This window comes from Ictidomys tridecemlineatus, chromosome 6 (assembly GCF_052094955.1).
Source record: "Ictidomys tridecemlineatus isolate mIctTri1 chromosome 6, mIctTri1.hap1, whole genome shotgun sequence".
NCBI classification, from domain to species: Eukaryota; Metazoa; Chordata; class Mammalia; order Rodentia; family Sciuridae; genus Ictidomys; species Ictidomys tridecemlineatus.
This window is the reverse complement of record NC_135482.1, coordinates 2,624,077-2,646,790: the sequence shown is the minus strand read 5'-3', so window position 1 is coordinate 2,646,790 and position 22,714 is coordinate 2,624,077. Positions and strand designations below refer to the sequence as shown.

At 62.1% G+C, this 22,714-nt stretch overlaps 1 protein-coding gene across 3 annotated transcripts in view; it reads left to right on the top strand.

The window, feature by feature from the left end:
* The first annotated feature begins 268 nt into the window (after positions 1-268).
* The window catches only part of Gramd4 (GRAM domain containing 4), a 91,849-nt gene continuing 69,403 nt past the window's right edge, over positions 269-22,714 (top strand). Inside the window, exon 1 of one of the 3 annotated variants that reach the window (XM_078052514.1) lies at positions 269-427. In XM_078052514.1, coding sequence (XP_077908640.1) covers positions 389-427 — 39 coding nt within the window. In that variant the 5' untranslated portion in view covers positions 269-388. Of the gene's footprint in view, positions 428-4,638; positions 4,812-22,714 lie in introns of those variants that run through there. The other 2 variants (XM_078052510.1, XM_078052511.1) reach the window with 2 other exon arrangements.

Genomic DNA, 22,714 nt, shown 5'->3' with positions numbered 1-22,714 from the left:
GGGCCGTGCGACTCCAGGAGAGGGCTAGGCGGGCCCCCCATCTCCACCAGAGCTCAGAGCAGCCTCACAGCTGCCCCACGCTGCTCCCCCGGGAAGGGCACCCCGACTCCTGGCCTGGGGTCCTTCCCTCAAACTCCCCGCCGCCTCCAGTCTTCCATCCTCCACTCCTGGGCACCTTCCCTGCCCGAGCTCCGCCTCTCCTCCCCTAATCAGGATGAAAATAGAAGGCACAGCCACTTCCCGGGGCCATTGGTGCCAGGTGCTGCCGTCTCCTGGGATGAGGTGACGTAGAAAGAGGGCCGCAGTCTGGCGCTGGCAGCCCCTGATCCTGCTCCACCTCCTGGTGGCCTCAGGCAGCTTCCTGGCAAGGCTGGTGGCCTGGGGTTTCATGCATGTGGAAGGACAGCTCCGATGCCCCTGTGCTGAGGTCAGTCTAAGGAACCTTCCTGGGTGGCTTCCTGGGTGCCAGGTTGGGTCTCAGACGTGAGGGAGGAGCCGGGGCTTGCACCTGCACTGGGCGGACCCTCGGTGGTCCAGGCCACTTGTGACTCCTCTCTGCACGCCTGCATCGGGCCACCAACACCCCTGCTTCACTGTCACCCGTGTATCTCGAGGGCAGTCATCGTGCCCCTCTTGAGGGCCCAGCAGTGCTCGCTCCAGGTGGGCAGGCTCAGAGCTTGGCAGGCCCACTTGGTGCACTGTCCTCTGCCACCCTCTGTCTAGCTCGGCTCCTAGCAGGGGAGGTGGGGAGCGACCGCCTGACTGTTTGGCCTTAGCATCAGGCAGCTCTGCCCCGGGTCCGCCCATGAGTTTGCCTGGTGCCACCACAGACTAACCCCTCGTAGCTCTGGGGGGCTGGTGTGGGCACGGTCACCATGTGGGCAGGGCTGAAGCCGCTAGGCCTCTCTGCTGGGGGTGCAGGAGCTGTCCTCCCGTCTTCATGTGGCTTCCCTCTGTGTGTCTCTTTCCTAATGGCCTTCTTCTGTTTATTTACTGTGTGGTGCTGGGAATTGAACCTGGGTGCTTTATCAGAGTCACCTCCCCAGCAGCCCTTTGATGGTGTGTGTGTGTGTGTGTGTGTGTGTGGGTGGGTGTGTGTTACTAGAGATCTGACCTAGGGGCACTCCATCACCAAGCTACACCTCCAGTCCTTTTGAGATAGGGCCTCACCAAGTTGCCCAGGGTGGCCTTGAACTCGCAATCCTCCTGTCTTGGCCTCTAGAGTCCCCGGATTATAGCCATGTGCCACTGTGCCTCGCCCTAATCTTTTCTTCCAATAAGGACACTAGCTCTTTTGGATTAGGAACCCCCTACGACCTCATTCAACTTAGTGACCCATGTAAAGACCCTGACTCCACAATAGTCATTCTGAAGTCCAGGGGGGTCAGAGCGCCAGCATATGGATTTAGGGGAACACAGCGCAGCCCACATCAGCCCTGCTCGACAAATGGGGTAATGGGATGGCTGTGAGGGCCTCTAAGCAGGGTGGTGGGTGCTGTGTTACATCAAGTTGCTACTTGGTGTGGGGGGTATCTGGTCCAGATCTGGCCTCCAGGAGGCGCTGGGTCTCAGCCTGTCCATCAGTTGTGGACCTTGTCAAGCAGTGTCTGGCTGGAGTGGGCACCTGGTGGATGTTCATGAAGTGGACTGAACATGAGGGTTGGGGATCCTGGAGGCCCCGGGAATGGGCTCCCTCTGACTCCTGCCTGCTCCTGCCCATCCTGACCATTCATGTAAAGAGGATTCCTTGGGTACCTGCTCTGTGTGGTGTGGGTGCAGAGCTGACATTTTTACCTGCTGGCCCCTTTTCTATTGGGGTGCCACCTGCCAGCCAGGAGGTTCGTCTGGCACTGCCAGTCACATGCCCTTAGTCCTCCCGGGTGCCACCACGGCTCAGGCTTGGCATGTGACCACGCAGAGTCAAGCAGAACCCTTCCATGAGACGTGCTGCAGGGATGTGGCCAGGAAGGAGGTCTCTCCCTGGGACTGGCTGAAGGGGAAGTGTCCGTCTCCAGGAGGAGATGCAGGGAGGCCCAGAGGTGGAGGGTGAGACATCCCGCTGCTGGGGCCCTCCAGGGGCTGCACCGCCAACCTGAGGAGCACACGGGTTAGCTGGGCTTGGCGGGGCAGGTTTTTGTCCTGTGTGAACAAAGGGCCCTGATGGTTCCCCAGAGCCTGGCCAAGGCCTCACGCTGGGCAGTGGGAGAGCCTTGGTCTGTTTTGTGTTGCTGTGAGAGAATACCTGAGGGCTGGGGTTGTGCTCGGAGGTAGAGCCCTGGCCTACCACGTGTGAGGCACTGGGTTCCATCCTCAGCACCACATACAAAGAAGAAAGTAAGAAAAATAAAGGTATTGTGCTCATCTACAACTAAAAAAAAAATTCTTAAAAAAATAAAAAAGAGAGGCTGGGGTCGTGGCTCAGCGGTAGAGCGCTCGCCTAGCACATGCGAGGTTCTGGGTTCTATCCTCAGCACCACATAAAAATAAATAAAATAAAGGTGTTGTGTCCAACTACAACATACATATATATATATATATATATATATATATATATATATTTTTTTTTTTTTTAAAGAGAGAACACCTGAGACTGGGTAGTTGATAAAGAAGAGATTTACTTCTCGTGGTCCTGGAGGCCAGGAGAACAAGGTCCAGGGCCCAGCTGGGGAGCGCCTTCTTGCTGCCTCATCCCATGGGGAAAGCCCAGAGAGAACAGAGGGAGACATGCGGGAGGAGGACCACCTCGCCTCCTGCCAGAACAGCACTACTCCACTCCTCTGGGCAGAGGCTCAGCAGGCCCCACCTTCAAGACTGTTGCCTTGGGAGTTCAGTTTGCAACTCGAGGACTTTGGGGCACAGTTGAACCCTAGGCGGCTGGGAAGCACACGTGAATGCTCTGGGCTTTTTTTTTTTTTGGTGGGAGCTGCCCAGCTGGGTTGACAGGGAGAAAAGAACCCAATCATCAACAACAAAAACCATTAAAACCGGTCCTCGTGTTGGGGGTACGATGGGCAAGGTGACCCATGGGGCTTCCGAGAGCTCTGGCTGCAAGGGAGGCTCAGACTGTTTCTGGCCAGGTTGGTCAAGTGGGGGCTTCGTGGAGCTGGTGGCTTTGGGGCTGGCCGTACAATCTGGGTAGTCAGGGTAGGGAAGGTGGCCGTAGGAGGACATGCCAGAGCAATGAGCTGAGCAGGAAAGGAGAGCTTGTGTTTGGGAAAAACAAGTCGTGTTTCCTTGGAGGACAAGGAGTCAAAGCAGGGAGGGCTTGGTTAGGAGGAACTCGTGAGGTTGGGCAGCTAGGCCTTGTGCTGGGTGAGGGCTGGCACAGATGTGACTCAGATGTGGTTCCTGCCCAAAGGAACGCTCAGCTTGCAGAAGACACAGTCCTGCATACAGCTCCCAGTCACACCCCATGCTGCAGCTGAGGGCCACATGACAGACCCCAGGCTGGGCAACGTGGGTGCATACCTAGCTTCTTTCCTGGAAACCATTTGCTCCTCACTGGGCTCCTCTAGAAGCTGGCCCCAATGCCCACCCCTGACCCAGATCCAAAGGGCTGTGGGGAAGGTGGGAGATGCTGGAGGAGGACCACAGGGACCGGCATCTCACCCCAGGGAGCTTTAGGGGCTCTTGAGCTGGGGTGCTCGACAGGGGGGTGGGGGGGGTCCGGTTCTGGATCCACTGGGTTGGAGGTGACTGCAGGATCCCAGGTTAGTGGGTGGGCAGCAGAGCTGCTGGCTGGACTGGGGACACACGGGTGGCAGACAGGAAGGGCACAGCAGACAGGACCCAGTTGGGGAGGGTGCGGAGCCTCCACCCTTCTGCTGTCTTTTCTTCCTTCAGTCCCTGTTCCTGGATCAGATCTGGGGAGGGAGCTGTCAGGGCTCCCCCAAGTCTCCACGTCTGGTAAAAGATTGGGATTCCAGAAGTGTTCCCCTCCACCTGGTCTGGGGAACTGGAGAATCCTGCAGCCACGGTGGAGGGGGTGGGTTTCTACGGAAGGACCCCAGCTCCTAGGCACAGGTGGCTTGGATCCGGCGGGAGATGCACGGCTGGGGGCAATGGTCCTGGGGTTTCCCCTGAATGACTAAAGTGAGGATTAGAGAAAGCTGGGGAGGCGGAGCAAGGGGCCCAGATTTCTGGGGACAGGAAACGCCCCCGGGAAACACCGAGTCATTCTCAGCTAGACATCGGGTGAGTCCCGAGGGGGACGGTGCCCACCTTCCCTCCAGGAGCGGGCTCCAGGTCCTGTTCGGGGAGGAGCTGGGTTCTGGGGGCGGTCAGGGGACAGGTATCTCTGCCCGGGATGTCGTTGTTAACAGGCGGGGAAGTCACTGAGACGCCTCCAAACCCACAGGCCCGCAGGGGGCGACAGTGTCGTGCGTGCGTGTGCGTGGCTGTGTCCGTGGCGCCCGTGGCCGCGACTGGCGGGCGGCCGCGCGTGCGCGTGGGTGCAGGCGGCCGGGACCCACGTGGGCCACCCAAACAAAGGCGGCGCCGCGTGACCGTGCGGGCGCGCGCGGAGACGGTGGGGCGGGCGCGCCCCCGCGGTGGGCGGGGCGGGGCGCGAGGCGCGGGGCGGGGCGGCGGCTGCGCAGGCCGGACCGGGGACGCGCAGACTCCGCGCAGCGGGACGCGAGCGCGCGACCTGGCGCCGCCGCCTCCGCGCTCGTGGCCGGGACCCGCGGGGCCGCCTCCTCCCGGCTCCCCCGCGCCGCTGGGCTCCGGGGCGGGCGGCAGGTGCAGCGCGGCCGGCGAGGGGGGCGCCGCGGCGGCGGGTGGATGAGAGTTGGCCCCGATCTCCGCGCAGGGTAAGCGGCGCGCGCGGACACCCACTCGCTCCCCGGCCACACTCGCCGCGCTGGTCCCGGGCTGGCGGTCCGCGACCTGGCGCGCTCGGTGGCGCTCCCGCCGCCGCCGGGCCAGGAACGGAGACCCCCGTGCAGGGCCCCGCGCGGGCGCGCCCCGCACACACGCCGCCGGGTCCCTCGCGGGCCGGGACGCTCGTCACGGCCGCTCCCCGCGCGCCGCAGGCGCCGGCGTCCGCTGGTGGGGTCCTGAGGGACGAGGGGAGGATGTCCCGCGGGCCCAGGGGCAAGGCTGGGGAGGGGGTCATTGCTCTGGGGTCACGCGGAATAGGACGCTGGAGGCAGACAGGAAGGACCACTGGTATGGCAAATATCGTCCTACTGACCCACTCCTCGGGGGACAGGAGAGGAGGAGGGCGTCCCAGGCCCCTGCGACCCCAGAAATGGCCCCACCAAAAGTTGTGGAGATGTCCCACTTCTCAGCACCCCCGTTTCTGCTCTTGTCTCCCCTCCCTTTGTTTGGACACTATTCTGGGGCTCTCTGGGACCACTTGGCACCCTGGCGAGATCCGAAGTGTGAAGGCCCTGGGTGTGTGGCAGCCGCCACCCTAAGGTGCCCACTTGTCTAGAGTAGAACAGGACAGCACCCCTGCCCCATCAGAGGAAGGCCCGAGTGGGCTGGCTTGGGATTGGTGCACCTGTCTCGCCTGGTGGCTCTGTGGCAGGAGGAACAGCAGGCCCCCAGGTCCAGAGACCCGAGTGTGACCGCCCCACCCCAGGCTGGTCTACCTTTGGAAAGGCTGTCACCAGCCCTCCGTTTCTAGAGACAGGAGAGATTGAGTTTGGGGGACTTCCTTATGCAGGATGGGGTTCCCTTCTTGCCTTCCTGTGCAGCCTGGGCAGGAAATCCAGAGTTGTGTCTTCCACATGCCCAATCAAGGCCCTCCCGGGGTTGGGCTGGGGAGCGGGGTCAGAAGCAGAGAGCAGTTGAAAACGTGTGGCTTCCTCCTGCACCTACACCATGACCTTGGGCAAGGCAGTGAGCTCTGGGGCCTCAATTCCTCAGTGCCTGCCGGCTGGACACTCCCTAGTCAGGGGTCAGGACAGGCTGTTGAGGCCAGTAGTGGCCTTTGCCCCCAGTTGGCCGAGTCTGACCTGTGGAGTTCACCGGAGAATCCCTGACAATGGCCCCTGGGTTGTGGGCCCATTTGGAGACATGCAGTCGGACTGGCCGGGCAAGTGTGTTCTAGTTGTTGTCCTTGTGCTGTGTTGGGATGAAACCATGTCCCACAGGGTCTCAGAAATCTGCCCTGCTTCCTGCTGAAGACCCCTCTGGAGACCCCTTTCTCACCTTCAGCAGAGCTCTGTGGCCCCAGGGCAGGGCTTTGAGCCCCTACAGCAAGGATATGCTCAGCTCATGGCCATGTGGGTTTGGTCCTGGTGGCTGAGGGGTCCCTGCCTATGGCCTCATCTTTGGTGGCCATCCCCCTGCTCTGCCTGTCTTTCCTCAGTGCTCTGGCTGATGGTGGGGAGTGTGGCTGTCCCCGCCTGTCCCCATGATGCCTGTCTGCTTGCACGCCAGAGAGCCATTTCCTGGAAGTGCACCAGAGAGTCTCAAAGTTGAGAGTTTCCACTCCGCCCTGGGCTCCTGCTTATCCTACCCCTGCCGTGGGGGTGGGCGGAGGGGAAGGGCCAGGTGGCCTCTCTCCAACCCCCTCAGTGTCCTCTTATCTGTAGAGTTCAGCATGGAGTGGGCGCCAGGGGACGGCTCCGTCACCAGTGCTGGCACCGTCTCCAGTGACCTCGCTTGCGCTGCTTCTCACCTTTGCCACCTAGAAAGCGGGGAAGAGCATCAGGCCCCTTCTCCTGAATCACCACTTTTGCTGCACAATAGAAGAGAACAGAGCAGTGGTCAGGCACAATGGACACTGTCATCAGACTCGGGGACAGCGTTGCCAGCGAGGCTGGGCCTCATGCTCTCTGGAAGGGATCTAGAGCGGTGGAATCCCTGCGCCCTGTGGAATCCAGCCGCCGGAGTCCCAGGGCCCTGTTCCGGGCAGACCCCAGGAAACGTGTTGCTTCCTGGTGTCACCCCTCAGGGTTGTGTCTGCAGGTGCCCTCCCCTTCCCTGGAGCCCCTTCCTGAGTCCCCGCCCCTCGCCCCACACTCCTGCTTGGTGTTTCCTGCAGTGGCCTGTCTGCTGGGCTGTGCACAGGAGTGGGTGTCTGTCCTGGAGCCTGTGGCTCTGGCCAGAGGCTCAGTTCTGGGGCCTGTCCCCCTTGCCCCCCGCCAGGAGCTGGGCAGGTTTTCCCTCCCATGGTCCGCTGGCCTCTTGTCTCTGGTGTTGGACCATCTGTGTCTGGTTGGGGCTTCTGACTAGTGGCCATTTGGGAGCACTGCTAACATGAGGGATATGCTGACCAGGAAGGGAGACACTGGGACGCCATGGGCCGGGTCACCCCCTCTCTGAGTTTCTGCTTCCTTCCCTGCAGGACACTGGAGGCCCTGTTAGCAGTCAGGGGCCACTGCTCTGGAAAGCCCGGGCACATGTCTGTGGCAGAGCATCCCTGTGCCGAAAGAGATCACTAACCAGTGGAGGGAGGTGAGAGGCGGGCCTGCAGCACCAGGGACAGGTGGATACGACACCAGCGCTGCTGTGAGGCAGCTTCTCCTTCTCTGGCCCAGAGATGGGTGTCTCCCGGAGCTGCCCTGTCTGCCGTGGCCACTCGTGGGGCTGCAGAAGGCCTTTGGTTTGGGCACCCTGCAGGCTGACTTGGGGGCTCTTGGGCACCACAGTGGGCTCAGGTCTGCTTTTCCTTGGCTTCTCATTGGCAGAGCAGTGACACTCTTTTTGGGTCTTTGTTCTGGGCAGGACCTAGACAGGGGGTGGAGTTCAAGTCTTGCGCAGTCAAGTCCTGCTGGCCTGTGTGGGAGGAGGCCTGGGTCCCTGAGGGTGACAGTGCTCCAGTGAGTGCCCCACCTGCTGGGAGCCCGCAGCTGAGGTGGGGGGCAGGGCAGATTCCCCACCTGCTGGGAGCCTCTGGCCCAGGTGGGTGGGCCCAGGGCAGTGGCCTCTGCTGGGAACCTTGCTGGTGGAGCATGTTATGGGTTTCCTTGACATGGGAAAGAGGGTGCTCAGACTTCCCTTACAGACAGGCATGAAGAAAGAGAGGTTTCCGTGGGTGTAGACAGCCTTCCCTGGGTGTAGACAGCCTTCCCTGGGTGAAGATGGCCTTTCTCGGTGTAGACGGCCTTCCCTGGGTGTAGACGGCCTTCCCTGGGTGTAGGCGGCCTTCCCCGGGTGTAGACGGCCTTCCCCGGGTGTAGACGGCCTTCCCCGGGTGTAGACGGCCTTTCCCGGGTGTAGACGGCCTTCCCCGGGTGTAGACGGCCTTCCCCGGGTGTAGGCGCCTTCCTTGGGTGTAGACGGCCTTCCCCGGGTGTAGACGGCCTTCCCCGGGTGTAGACGGCCTTCCCCGGGTGTAGATGGCCTTCCCCGGGTGTAGGCGCCTTCCCTGGGTGGAGACGGCCTTCCCCGGGTGTAGGTGCCTTCCCTGGGTGGAGACGGCCTTCCCTGGGTGTAGACAGCCTTCCCTGGGTGGAGACGGCCGTATTCTTTTCACTTCTGTGTCCGTGGGGCCATGCAGAAGGCTGGGTGGGGACTGCTGGCTGTAATTCACCACTAATGGCATTTGCCATGCCGAGGCCTTTGGGGGAGTTCTGCCATTGGAGTTATTACCAGGGTTCTCTTATGCTTAATCCCTGTGATTAAAGTCCCCTGCGGTCGCACAGGAAGAGAGGCAGTGTTGGCCTATTAAAAAGCAATCACAGTGCTGGCATTCACTCTGGATGCAGCCAGGTAGGCGCTGAGTGCTTTACACGACTGTCCCAGGAAGTCCCCACCACAGACACTTCTCCCTGGTCTCCAGATGAGGAAGCCGAGGCACAGCGGGTGGGGCAGCTCGCCCAAGTGCCTGAGTGGGGTTTGAACTTGGTCTTTCGGCCCCAAGGGCTGTGCTGGTCACCACTGCAGCCGACAGTCTTGCTGGTGACCCCCTGGGGAGGTTCAGCTGCGTGCTGGGGTCAGGTGTGCTGGAGCACCCTCCACTCCCAGCCTGCAGTGACAGCAAGCTGTGACGGCATCTCTCACCCAGGGCACAGGGCACAGGGCATGCTGGGCACTTGGCATGATTTATCTTCATGTGACCAGGAGGGGTGCTGTAGGGGGCTCCCTTTGACAGATAAGGATGGCCCAGCAGAGTGGAATTGGGTCACTTCCTGAGGCCCAGAGTGAGCCGAGTCTGCCCTGGTGGGCGCTGCCCCTGCCCCAGGCCCTTGAGCAGGGTGGTCAGGGGAATGTCTTCGTCTGGCTGCTCTTTTTTCCCCCAGCATGCTTAGCCTCTGTAGGCCTCAGGTCAGTCACTGTGAAAAAGGACCTGGCCTGGACTGGGAGCCGGAACCTGGGGGCTGGCCCCTGGGCTCTGGTGACAGGTCTGCATTGCCCCCACTGGAGGAGGAGGTCTGCTGAGCAGCCGCCTGTCCCCAGAGTGTGGCCTCGTCTGGTGCTGAGCCGGGCAGTGTGGGCTGCCCACAGGGACCGTGTCCATCTATCATTAACAGAATCCAAAGTTCACTCAGATTCCCCAGGTTCCCAGTGTCCTTGCCCTTGGCGTGGCTGTGTGGGGCTCGCTGAGACGCAGGGCCCTGGGATGACACCTGTCCCCCCTCAGTGTCCATGTCCTCTGTGAAGTGGGGGCCAAGCACGGGGCCACCAGGAGACTGAAGCACAGTGCTCTGGGGTTGTTCCTGTCTCTAGGAAGGGAGGCCCCACCCAGCTCCGTGTGCCACCAATGGTGGAGAGACCGAATGTGCTTGGAGACTGTCCAGGGCCACCGTGGAAGGAGGACTCTGGGGACGCTTGGCCCTTCCTGGTGGGTTCCTTGATATGGGTGGACTGGGCCTCTGCTTCTGCCTGTCCCTTGGGTGGGGCCTGGCGCTCTGGGGTGGTGTTCCCTCGGGGTTGGGCATGGCAGTCCCAGCCCCCGCCTGCACACCCCTCCTGCCTCGGCCTTATGGGGGACTGCTCTCAGAGGCCAGGGGCCCTCCTGCCTGTTCAGCATCATTTCCCTGTGACCTGAGTGGCATTGTGTGGGCACCTTGCTCTGCCCCCTGGGTCGCTGCAGCCCTGGCTTCAGGGAAGCAGCCTCAGTTCCCGGGACCGTGGCTCTGGAGCGCACCTGAGTCTGAGCTGGGCGGTCGGCTGAGGGGCCTGGCGCTCTGGCTTTTCACTTTTTACTTGGAGACAGAGTCTCACTAAGTTCCTAGGGTCTTGGTGAGTTGCTGGGGCTGGCCTCCTGGGCCTCTGGGATTGCAGGTGTGGTGGCCACCACGCCCAGTGAGTGTGTTCTTTGAACAGCTTTGCTCAGGTGTCGCCTACCTGCAACGGGCGTGCTCACTTGAGTGTCCAGTTCAGGTCTTGAACACCCAGTGCCACGGTCTGGTTTCAGAGGTTTCCATCACCCTAGAAGGAAACTTTTGAGTGCACCCCGCGCCTCTGCCTCTTCCCCCAGCACGGGGCAGCCACCTTCTAGCTCGGCATGACTGAGGTCACCTGGCCTATGGCCTTTTGTGCCAGGTCCCTCTTGTGGATGCTGCAACAGTGGTGACAAGGTTGTGCTCTGGTGAAGGGTGGCAGCTCCTCTGCACCCAGTGGCCCTGGGCCACTTTCCCTGGCACCAGGGGTCGGAGTGCCTGCCCTCGGCGTGGCTGTGGAGCTCCCTGAGACGCAGGCACCGGGAGCCTTGCCAGCCACCTCCCTGATGTCATTTGTGTCACCTCCAGGAAGCCTTCCGGGCTCTCCCAGCCCCATGCTCCTCCTTCACTTCTGATGCCTGAGTTGTTGGGGACAGCATTTGGCAGGTGTACACGGCCCAGTGTCTGCACCTGAGGGAGGGGACCTGTGGAGGGGTCCCTAGGGCTCTCGCCGCTGCCCTAGAGTGTGTCCTCCAGCCCACCCTCTCTGTCCCTTCACGTCCTCCTTTATTGCAAAGATCTGGGGCCCCAGGGCAGGTCAGCGCAGGCTGTGGTGCCTGGATGCTCAGGTAGAGCTGGCCCGGAGCCGGAGCCCATCCACCTGCCCTGCACTGAGCGCCGCGGTTTTGTTTGGATAGACTGCAGTTGCTGAAGGAGCCTGAGGTTCACAGGGGGTCTCAGAGCTGATGTCAGAGCTCCTGGTCCCTCTCGCCCCCACCCTTTATGGTCCCATTAGCCCCTCCTGTTGGTGTCCTTGTCCGTGTCCATCTACTATTAACAGCACCCAGAGCTCACCCAGGCTTCCTCAGGTTCCCCAGTGTCCTTTTCTGTCCACGACCCCACCCAGGTCCACATGACAATCGTCTCCGCGTGTCCTTAGCTGGCTCTTGGCTTGACAGCCTCTCAGACTTCTTGGTTTTGCTCTTAACTTCTTGCAGCGCTGGGGCTGGAACCCAGGCTCCCAAGTGCTGGCAAGGCCCCGTCCCTGAGCCACACCCAGCCCTTTTTATTAGTTTTCTTTGGAGATTGGGCCTCTAAATTACTGAGGCTGGGCTCGAACTTCCCTTCCTCCTGCCTGGGCCTCGCAGGTGTGGCCTGCACCTGCCAGACCTTTCTTACTTGTGAGGACCCTGACACCGCAGGACCCCCTCCGCTGGAGTTTGTCTGGGCCCTTAGACTTCCTCTGTTGATCTGGGGTGCTGGTTTGTGGGGAGATCACAGAGGGAAGGGCCTTTCTGTCACACCAGGCGGGTCACCTGCGGTCACCATGACTCATCGCTGTGATGCCACGTGGGTCCCCCCTGCAGCCCTCCCATTCCTCCATTTCTACTTTTTGGTGTTGTTGTTAACAGGGATTGAACCTGGGGTGCTTCACCACCGAGCCGCATCCCTAGCCCTTTTTCATATTTCTATTTAGAAATAGCGTCTCACAGGCTGGGGTTATGGCTCCGTGGTAGAGCGCTTGGCTAGCATGTGTGAGGCACTGGGTTCGGTTCTCAGCACCACATAAACATAAACACAAATAAAGGTTCATTGACAACTAAAAAAATATTTTAAAAAAATATCATCTTGCTGAGTTGCTTAGGGCCTTGCTAAGTTGCTGAGGTTTGAACTTGCCATCCTCCTGCCTCAGCCTCCTGAGCTGTGGGACTGCAGGTGTGTGCCACCACACCTGGCTCGGTTCCTACTCTTTGGAGGGAAGTCCTTGCAGCCTGGTGAGGGTGGGGCTCTGCTTCGCCTCCTGGGGCTGAGGAGGTGAACTCTTTGAAATGGTGCCTGTGGGAGACTTCCCTTCAGCCCGTTTATTCAACCTCCGATGGCTTCTGCTGTGGATTCACTGTTACTTACTTTACACTTTAGGTTACAGTATAATTGCGCTTTATTTATTTTGTTGCTGATTCTTCTGTTCTGGCCGCTGGGTCCCTTGGAAACCCCATCACTGTGGGTGCTCCCTGGCCCTACAGGAGCTGCCCAGGAACCAGCCACTTCTCCAGGGGGCCCTGCTTCCTTTTGGTGGAGAACAGTATCAGACACCCAGACCTGGGTGTGGGTTTGGTGGTTCTGGACCTCCAGCTGGCAGAGCAAGGAACACGGGGGACACTGGCACCACAGGCCTGCTGGTGTCCATGGCCACTTCCTTATGTGACTCTACCTGTGGTGAGGGCACGTGAGTTCATGTGATGTGGGACTCAGATTCGGTCACCCCGGGATCATTCCTGTCCCCTCCTCTTGCTGATGAGTCCCTCTCCGTCCCAGCAGTGGGGAACCAGTCTCCCTCCACTAGCCACCCATTTATCGATTAATCGGTCAATGCCAGTGTCCATGCAGTGGGAGACTGACTGGGGTGCAGCGGGCATGTGTGGGTCAGGCTCCTGCACACGTGACCACAGGGTCCTGCAGAGCTGCCTCCCTGAGATGGTGCTGGGGTGGAGGGAGAGGAACAGGGGGAGGCCACAGAAGCAGGACTTGCCCGCTGTGCCCAGCCTGCCTGGCTGTGGCATGGGCACTGACCCTGCATCCCTTTGAACCCTGCGAGTGGCTGACTTTGAAGCCTCCTGGCAGTCCGGCCCGCTCGGTCAGGGAGGAGCCTGGGTGCAGTGGGTGCTTCAGAGCTCCGAGTGTGTAGGACTCTGACCCTGGCAGGCTCTGTCTCCCCTCTGCCTCTGAACTTGCCACCTTAGTAGGGGGCAGTCTTTGAAACGGGGGACGGTGGCTCACCTGCCCGCTTTTCCAAGGAATGCCATTTGTGCCCGGGATGATTTGGAGGCTGTGTGGGGAAAGAGGACTGGGCCAGCACCTTCTCTGCTGCCCTCCGCGACTCGTGTCTGTTCCTGTACGGGGGCTCAGTGGCATGCGCCCTGGCCAGGCTGAGGTCCCCAGCAGCTGGAGCCCTGGGGAGGGTGTGGGGGTTTTGGAGCAGAGCTGGTCCAGCAGGTGGGAGCAGAACCAGGCAGAGTGGTGGAGCTGGGCACAGGGAGACCCTGTGGCCCAGTGGGTGGCAGGCTGGCTGGTGTGAGGGTGCTCCGTGAGTGGCCACCTGAGCAGCTGGAAGAGCAGCTGATGGCGCGGCTTCTCTGTGCTGCAGCCCTGTTCAGAGAAGGTGAGGCAGCACCGTGGGGGATGCCAGCAGGGCTCAGCAGGCCGGTCCAGCACCTGGGCACCTGTTGGCCATTGACATGGGCAGATCTCTGAGCGCCTTGGGAGGCACCAACCTTTAATGGGCTGGAGCGAGGTGGGGGGTGCAGGGGGCGTGCACTTTGACCTCCCGCGGGGGGAGGCCTGCGCCTGCTGAGGGCGTGTTGGTGGTGCTGTCTTGGGATCTGAGAGGAGCCCATGTCCACCCGCTGTCGGTGAACCTCTGCTGTGGAGGGGAGGCTCCTTTGGCTGAGGACCCTTGCTCCATCTGTCCACCCCCCAGCTCTCCAGCTGCCCGATCCTGATCCCTGGTCTCTCGAGTTTACCGAGGACTGCTGTGTTCTGCTCTGTCCCTGTGCCCTCGGAGAGCCCGTGGTGGGAGGAAGACCTGGTCGGTGGGAAGTGGAGAGAGCTGTGGGCTCTGGGATGGGGAGGCGCTGACCCAGGGGGGCAGGGAGGGCTCCCTGAGTGGGGACAAGGGCCTGAGGGTCACACCCTCCGTTCCCCTGCAGAGCGAGGTCCGTGCTCCCAGGTGCTCAGATGTCGTGTGAGGTGCCAGCCTGAGGGTGACCGCTTGGGGCTGTTGTGCCACTTGGGCTGTGTCTGTGGTGCTGCCCAGCCAGTGACCATCAGAGGCAGCCCCGGGGTCTGCTGGGTGGAGCAGGACCCTGTTGCTGCAGGGAGAGAGCCTTCCAGAGCTGGGAGACCTTGTCCAGATGTCCTGTCCTCTAGCTGCCTGCCGCCCAGTAACTGCCCAGGGCATGTGGAGTGGGGCACTCCTGCCTGGCTGCCTGGAAAAGCAGCCCAGGTGTGTGGCTGGACAGGGAGGCCTGCTGCCTCCATCCTCTGCCTACAGCCAGGGAGGGGACGGAGGCCGCCCTCAGGGGTGCTTGGGATCCTCAGGTCAGGAGGACGTGCACAGCCATGGCCCCTGGGCAGGCAGTGTGGCATCTACAGTTCTGAAGGACCTGATTGGTTGAAGGAAGACACACACCTTCAGTGTCACAAAGCCCAGACGTTTCCAGAAGAGCTGACCCCTAAGGACAGCTGACACCTGGGAGCTGCCACCAAGGCCACCAGCTGCTGGCGGTGAGCTGTTTGTTATTGAGCCGGTTGCTCCTGTTCGGGGCAGCCCTGACAGGGTGGCCAGGCTCTGGCCAGGGCCTGCCCTCTCAGCTGAGCCAGAGGCAGAGCAGACAGAGCGGGTGTGGGGTCATTGACACGGGTCCATCCAGCAGGTGGGGCTGAGGCTCCTGTGCTGGGGCGGAGGTGGGGAGGCCTTGCAGGAAGCCCAGTGTCCAGAGGGACGCTTGCCTGGGGCTTGGGAGCTGCCCGTGCTGTGTGCACCCCTGAGAGCCCTCTGGACGTGTCCGCTGGGGTCCTGTGCTGGCCTCATGGTCGGCTTGTGTATCAACTCTCCTGTTTGACCTGAGGGCATGGTCAGGGGCCAGACAAGGGAGAATGGAGTCGGCCCAGGTCACCCTGCCCTGGGGCTCCGTCCTGGCCTGGAGCAGCACAGGCGGGCGCTCCCCAGGCCCGGTCAGGAAGAAAGGTGACGTGTTGTTCAACAGCAGGGGACGGGATCCCTTCACACGTTCCACCCTGTCCTGAGCTCAGCTGTCAGGGGGGACAGTGATGGGAGGGATGGCCCAGGGCAGGGGTGGCCACCTTGCAGGTGTGGTGGGAGAATCAAAAGAGGACGTTACTGGTGGCTGGCCTGGGGGCAGGGGCCCACGTGTGCAGAGGGGAAGTGAACCCTAACTGCCAGCAGCTTGGGCAGTGGCAGGGTGGGGGTGGGGACAAGGGCCTGAGGGTCACACCCTGTGGCAGCCTCACTCTCCTCACAGGAGGGGGCAGAGGCCGTGGGGCACAGGAGGAGCGGGATAGGAGCGTGGTGTCCAGTCAGGCTCAGGCAGGGCAGGCAGGTGGGGCTCCCCCTGGGCCGTCCCCTCTACGCTGGACATCTAGGACTGTGTCACAGCCCACCTGCTGCCAGACAGGGTGGGGAGGAGTGAGGGGCAGGCCTGGGAGTCCTGGTGGCCGCCCAGCATCCCCACCTGCACTGGACACCCAGGAACCTCAGGCCAGCAGGTGACAGGACTCAGATCCCCTACGGCCCCTCTGTCCACCCCTCCTCCATCTGTTGGCGCTGGGGAAGCACGTGGGCTGGGCCCTGGGGGCCAGGGCAGAAGCATGCAGGCCTCAGGAGGTCAGTGTGTGCCAGCTGGTGAGGGACACGCCTGCTGGGGGCAAGTGCCCTCTTTCTATCGACGTCTTTGGGGCCGGGCAGGGCTGGCCAGGCTGTTAGACAAGAGAACGGGAACATGGCCTCTGGCCAGCCCCTCTTCCAGGCTTTTAAAAGGCCCTGCCCCTGTCTTCTGCGGCCACTTGGGCGGGGGCTGCATTTGGAGAATGGGCTCTCTTAAGATGGGGCTGGGATGGCTGTGTCCTCCACTGCGGGCTGCCCGGCCCTCTCCTCTGGACTCCTGCCCGAGTCTGCCCCAGGCCCCTCGTAGCTCCCTTCTCCCACCCCTGGGGTCCCGCAGCCCGGCTCCCTGGAGCCCCACCTCACTTGGACCAGCCCCCGCTTGGGGATGTGGACGTGAGCGTGGTGCTGGACGGGGCTAGCAGAGCCACCAGGTCCTGGCTGGGCTAGAGCCAGAGCCTTCCTGCCTCCAAGTCACGTGTCACTGTGGGGTCTGGGCTGGTGACCCAGCCTCTCCCAGCCTCCTCCCTTCCCCTGCAGAGCGAGGTCTGTGCTCCCAGGTGCTCAGATGTCGTTGTGTGAGGTGCCAGCCTGAGGGTGACCACTTGGGGCTGTTGTGCCACTTGGGCTGTGTCTGTGGTGCTGCGCAGCCAGTGACCATCAGAGGCAGCCCCGGGGTCTGCTGGGTGGAGCAGGACCCCTGTTGCTGCAGGGAGAGAGCCTTCCAGAGCTGGGAGACCTTGTCCAGATGTCCTGTCCCTCTAGCTGCCTCCGTGGAGCTTCCTTGAAGGCACTGAGCCCTGGATGCCAGGGTCTCTGTCTCAGGGGGTCCAAGGGCAGGTGGCTTGGTGGGGGCACTGGGAGGGCTGCCTGAAGTTGGCCCCAGGAGAGTGAGCAGAGTGTCCCATGAGCACCTGCAGGGGGACAGGAATGTAGAGGGTGGCACAGGACCCAGTCCCCACTTTGCAGATGAGGAAGTGGGCGTCTGAGGTCCCCCTTCAGCTTTCTGCAGGGCCATGCCCCGCCCTCCCCCGGGCTCTTGGGTGTGTGTGTTTCAAAGGCCAGTGCTGTCTTCCCAGTTAGCCCCGGGCCTCGGGTGGATCCCAGCTCTGCTTGTGCTCAGGTTTCTGGTGACTACCCTGTGCCATGTGCACCCCCGAGGGTCCCACCACAGCTCCTGGACCATGGCTCCAGGAGCCTGGGGGCCCCACCTCTGTCGGCCCTCTCGGAGACCCCCATTCAGCACCCCTCTGTACTGCTGTTGACTCCCCACCTGATCCTGCAAGCTGCTCCCCAGAGCCCTTCCAAGATACTCCCCGGTATGTGGCGCAGGGTGTGTACTGAGGGGGAGACCCATCAACTCATTTGAATCCTTGATGTTAGCGAGGCTGGTTCATAGAGATGAGGACCTTCTCTGAGGCCGCATAGCCAGAGAGCGGTGGGGCTGCAGGTTCGAAGCCCTGTGCCGCCCTGGGTCGCTGAGCCGTGGGCGTTGAGCACAGCCTTGGGTAGGGAGGCTGGAGACCTGGGGGGTGAGTGCTCACGCCCATGACGACTTGCTGGGTTTCCTGGGGCTGTTCCCTGGGGACACATACAGGGGTCCTGGAGCCTGATTCTTCCTGGTGGGCTTTGGCTGGGCCACTGGGAGAACTCACGGTGACTTTCCACGCTGGCCTCCTGTGTCTTCCAGACAGCGGGAGACCTGGCCTTGTGCAGAGAGCCCAGCAGGTGCAGGGTGGGCGAGGCCTCTGCTGACCTGGGGCGGGGTGGACCAGGAGCAACATCTCAGGAGGGGGTGACCCAGGCTGGGTGCTTTCTGGTGCCTGGTGTTGGACTCACTTTGGTGGCCTGGTGGGGGGAGTGGAGAACGGCAGGGCCGGGACCAAGGGGGTGGAGAGCGGCCACTGCAGGGAGAGCGGCCAGGTGAGGACAGGCGTCAGCGAGGCTTCCCTGTGAGGGTCCCAGAACCAACTGGAGAGGGCCAGAACCCGGACTGGCTGGTGGAGCCAGTTCCCTCCCCCCGTGCCCCCGTCTCCGCCGTGGGGTCCAGTGTGGGACTGTGAGGCCCCTCTTCATCTTGCCTTGTCTCCTTGGGGCTTAAAAAACTGATCCCTGCTGCTGTGTCAGGAACTCGGGCTTCCTGCCTTAGACCCTCAATTGAGGGAGGCCCAGCAGGGAGGCCTGGACAGGGGTGGAGGCTCCCTGGGGAAGCCTGCGGCCCCCCCACGCTCTGCAGCCAGCTGGGGACCCTGAGGAAGTCCCAGGTGGCGCTGAGGACTGGAGTGGCTGCCACCCCCTCGCTCAGCTTCAGGCTCCACGGGGCAGGGGCCTCCTCATGTGCGGGTCCCCACACTTGGCTGAGGGCTAGGCACAGATGTTGAGGGCACCCAGGTGTGTCCGAGGAGAGCCCGTTGAGGCCAGCCACTCGTCCCCATGCTGTGCGCCAGGCTGGCTCGCAGACCTCCCGAGCTTGGCTGGCTCTGCGCCCTGGGTGGGGCCACCTCTGCAGGGACCCACGCACCAGGGGAGGGGGCCAGCCTCACTGCCACCAGCCGCCGGCTTAATTCACAAATAAGTGTGGTTCCCCTGGGTTAGGCGGTGTGTTTTAATGACTGACGACTTAACTGCGGGTTAGAGAGAGTCGAGCGAGTTGCCCGCCCTGCTCTGCGGGGAGATGGCTCATCCGCGTCGTCCGGGGACCTCTCCTTCGCAGCTGGGTGGGCTTCCTTCAGCCTCTGTGTGTCCTTGCCATTCGGACGGCGGCAGGCCAGGTGGCACCGGGTACCTCCACACCTGCCGAAGCCAGATTCCGTCCCACGGCTTTGGATTCTGTGGCCCAGGTCGATGGGGACCAGCCTGCACTTGGCTTGGAAAGCCCTGGAGCAGGGTCTCGGCGGGCGCCGCGTCCCACCCTCCAGGGCTGCCTGTTGGTGGCCAGTTCTGTGCAGAGCGTCCACTGTCGTTGCGTGTGAGGAATTTTGGCAACAGAACGAGCCTATTATGACCTATTTATCAAGTATTTCAGAATCACATGAATATTTTGTCCTAAATTCTGTATAATTAGAAGACAGAGACTCCACGCTCATTTTTCTTCACCAACGTAACCTAAATTGCACTCTCTCCATGTGGGTTTCCAAAAAGAAAGCATTTGAACAAAAACAGGAGGGGGAATTGCTCGAACCTGCCCTGTTGCAGGTGCCTGAGGGAACGTGCCGGCTCAGGTAGCCCGAGACCTGTTGACGCTCCTGGGCCAGCAGGGCCTCTCCCGGCAGCACGGCACCTCTTACTGACACAGGGTGAATTGGGGTCTCCTCTGCCAGCGCTTTCTCCCTCGAGCCTCCCCTCTGGCTGGGTGGGGCTTGCCTTTGCTGCAGGCCATCTTGGTGTGAAGGGGACTGTGGTTCCTGTCCACTTAGTGGGTATTTCCCTGGCACCTGCTGGACCCAAGCTACTGTGACCATGGGGTGGCTCTCAGAAGAGAGACTTGCAGGGTGGACCTGGTTTGGACCTCAGGTGTGTAGGACAGGATATGTCACCACCCTGGGTCACAGTGTGCTGTCGTGATTGGTGCAGCATGGCTGTCTTGTCTGTTCATTGAGTCATTTTTAAGGGAAAGGGCAGCCCAGAGCTTGCCTTCAGAATAAACACGGCCCTGATAGTCCCTACCCTCTACCCAGAGGTCCTCCCGCCTCCTGCACCTAGGGCTCCCTCCCACCTGCCATGTCCCATGTCCCTGTCTCCCCTGGGTGCACCTTTCTCTGGCTCAGTGCTACACTGTCCGAGCTCCTGAGGCTTGCCCGGGGAGCCCCCTGCCTGCCCCGCATGCCTCCTCCTGCTCCTTTTTGCAGAAGGAGCCGTGGTAGCAGTGGTCTGCTCAGATGGGGTGGGTGGGTGGGATGCGATGCACATCCTGGGCCAGGGCAGGTATGGAAGCACGCGGGTGGGGGCTGGGCGGGTTCCAGGGCGCTGGGGGAAGGCCAGTGGGCCAGAGGAGAACTGGGCAGAGGCAGGAGCATCAGTGCCGTAGGCAGGGAGTGCTGGGTACCCTGGGTGCAGGTGAGTGGAGAAGTGTCATCGTGGGTGTTCAGGGGGACAAGCAGAGCTTGGACTCGAGGTGCTTGCCCTGGCTGGGGACAGGAGTCTGGGCTGGAGGTGGAGGCTGTGGCTGGCCATGGCCTGGCGACACAGCAGGTCGCTGGAGTGAAGGGGAAGTCCGGAGCCTGGAGATGCAGGGGTGTGAGGGGCAGGGCGGGCACTGGCTGGGAGGGGCCCGCCATCTCCTGGGCAGCAGGCTTGCTCTGTGACCTGCTGGCTGCCTGCGCACCAGGGCCTGGGACCTTCAGGCTCCTGTGGCTGCTCCAAGTGAAACGCCAACTTACTGTGGGCTCTCCTGTGCCCACTGCCGGCAGACCACCTGGTCCACCCACGGGGCAGAGCCGTGGGGGAGGCGGGGCTCCATACCCGCCCAGCACACGGCCACAGACTGCGCCCAGACTGTCTCAGCGACACTTGGGCACGTGGAGATAAACAAGGGGCACTTCCTCCGACACCAGGGCAGGCTCCAAAACTAACCAGAGAGAGACTTGTCCTGTGTCCTGCAGGACCTGTGAGAACCCGCCCCCTGGTCTCCTTGCCTCAGGTTTGGAGGTGGCAGGACTGGCCATTGAGGTGTGTTTAATTCGGCAGCTTTGGGAGGTAGAGGCCTTTTCCTGTCCTGGTTCCTCCCAGGACGGGCCTGCCCACAGGACCCCATCTTGTAGCCCTTGGGCAGGCTGTGCATCTGGAAGGTGAGGTGGCCTTGGGGTCATTAGGGCGCTGGGTCCAGGGCGGGGGACTCAGTACCGAGAGGAACGCGGCTCCCGTGGAGGCACTTAGCTGTCGCGAGGGGAGGCCCTGGGCGCGGCGAGGGTGGCCTCTCTTTTTGCCCTGGCACTCCTGACCCCTCCTCCCAGCCACCAGGAAAACAGCTTTTGGGTTAGGTCTGCCACCGTGGGCACCCTGCGACCTGTCGGGGGCCGGAGCGTGAATGTGCAGAGATCTCCAACCCTGGCCCCGCGGCCGGGCAGCCACTGGCTCGGATGCAAGAGAGGCCCACTTTGCCCAGGACCTCGTGGCGGTGCCAGCCGGGTCCTCCAGGTCCTGGCTGTCCACCCAGCCCTTCCCTACATTGCCCTGCCCCCATCCAGGGAGGCTGAGGAGGTGGGCCTCTGGGAGGGGCCTAGGTCAAGGGAGGTGTACAGAGCCACTGGCTGGGGGCCCCACTCCGCCTGCCCCTCGCTGTCCTCTGTGTGGACCCGGCACATTGGACGGGGTTTTCTTTACTGAAATGCACTCTGTGGCCACGTTGTTGGGGTTGCTTGTTGCAGGTTGGTGCCCTGGGGAGGTCAGAGGGCCACCTGACTCTGCAGTGTGACTTCGCTGCTTCTTCCTGGCAGAGCACCAGGACACACACTAGCTGGGCCCAGCTGCTGCTCTCTGGGAGGGGGCTCTGGCCACCAGCTGGTGCCACCCAGGGCTTGGAGCCCTGTCTGGTAAGTGGCACTTACGAGGCCGATGGCTATCCGTTTGCACAGGTGTGTGTGTGGCCAGGATGGCAGATGTCACTGGCCCTGCCTGCAGTTGGGACATTAGGCAGAGGACTACGTGAGCCTGACTTGGGCGTCTCCCGTCCCCTCCTCTCCTGGAGGGTGGAGGCAGGCCGGTGCCTCCCGGCTCCCTGGAGTGTGTACCTGGCCAGGGCTTCGGGTCTTCCTCTGACCTGGAGCTCCAGGAATTTGGAGAGGATGTCCCGGGGCAGAATTCCTGTGTCTCCTTGGGCGCTTTCCCACTGGCCATGAGATGCCCCCATCTTGGCGGAACTTTAATATCCCAGATGGTCTCACTGGCACCGCCCTTCTCACCCTGTCAACCCGCTCATCTGGTTATGCCGGGTCCACGCCTGCCTGTTGAGCCCTGCCTTCCTGGGAGGCCGCCCGCCGCCAGGCCCCTGGGCTCTGGGCCCCTTGGCTGGGAGGCTGCGGAGAGGCTCTGGCCTGGGCTTGGAGCTCACAGGGTGCTGTGGCGCTGGGCTGGGGAGACCCTGGCGGGGTGCTGTGAGCAGGTGCTGAGGAGCCGACTTCAGGGGGCTGGGTTTTCCTAAGAGAAACAGGTCTGGAGCCGAGGGAGTGAGATGATGTGGTGAGTCGGGGCTTCAGGGGCTCTCCCTGCTGCCTTGCAGGTGACTTCCCGGCATAGTCTTAATTAGGACAGACGCAGCGCGGGCTGCTTGGCGGGTTGGCGGGAGCCGGGTCTTGTTTCCACCTCCTTCAGGAGCCGTTTTCCTACCCATTACCTCGGCGGTGTTTGGGGGAGACTTCGATGACAGTTCTAGTTAGATGTGTGGGGGTCTTGCTGCTCTGCAGAGGAGTCGGGGGTCAGGCTGCTGGAGGAAGGAGGGACGTGTGGTCAGCTTATGCCTGGGCTTATATGCTGGGGACCCCCGTTACTGGAAGCCGAGGACCCCGTCCGGGCGGTCCTGACTGGGAGCCTCTGAGTTGCTTTCTCTCCTCTTTGAGATTTTCGCCACCTGTCATTGGTTTGATTGCTCCTGGGGGGGTGTCTGACGGGCAGGAGCCCATCGTAAAGGCAGGAGCCCATTGTAAAGGCAGCAGCAGCACCAACTGAGGGCTGCAGCCAGGGACCTGCTGGGGAGGGGTCGCCGAGCAGGATGTGCTCCTTGGGGGGCGGTTACTGATTCGGGAACAGGAGCTGCCACTGGAAACCAGGTGCTCTCACCTGTGCAGGGGCAGACAGGGGATGACGAGGCCTTGTGGGGACACTGCCTCTGTCACCTGCAGGGCTGAAAGAAGAGGAGCTGTGGGCCAGAGAGTCATGTCCTGGGGTGGGCAGGGGGTTAATGCTGGGCACAGGAGGCACTGCCTCGTCCTGCGGTGTCACTGACCGGGGCTTGGCAGCCCTCTGGAGCAGGCCGGGGTGCTGGGTAGGATGGGGGTCCCGGGAAAGTGTCTGCTCAGCGGCAGAGCCTGAGCTCTGG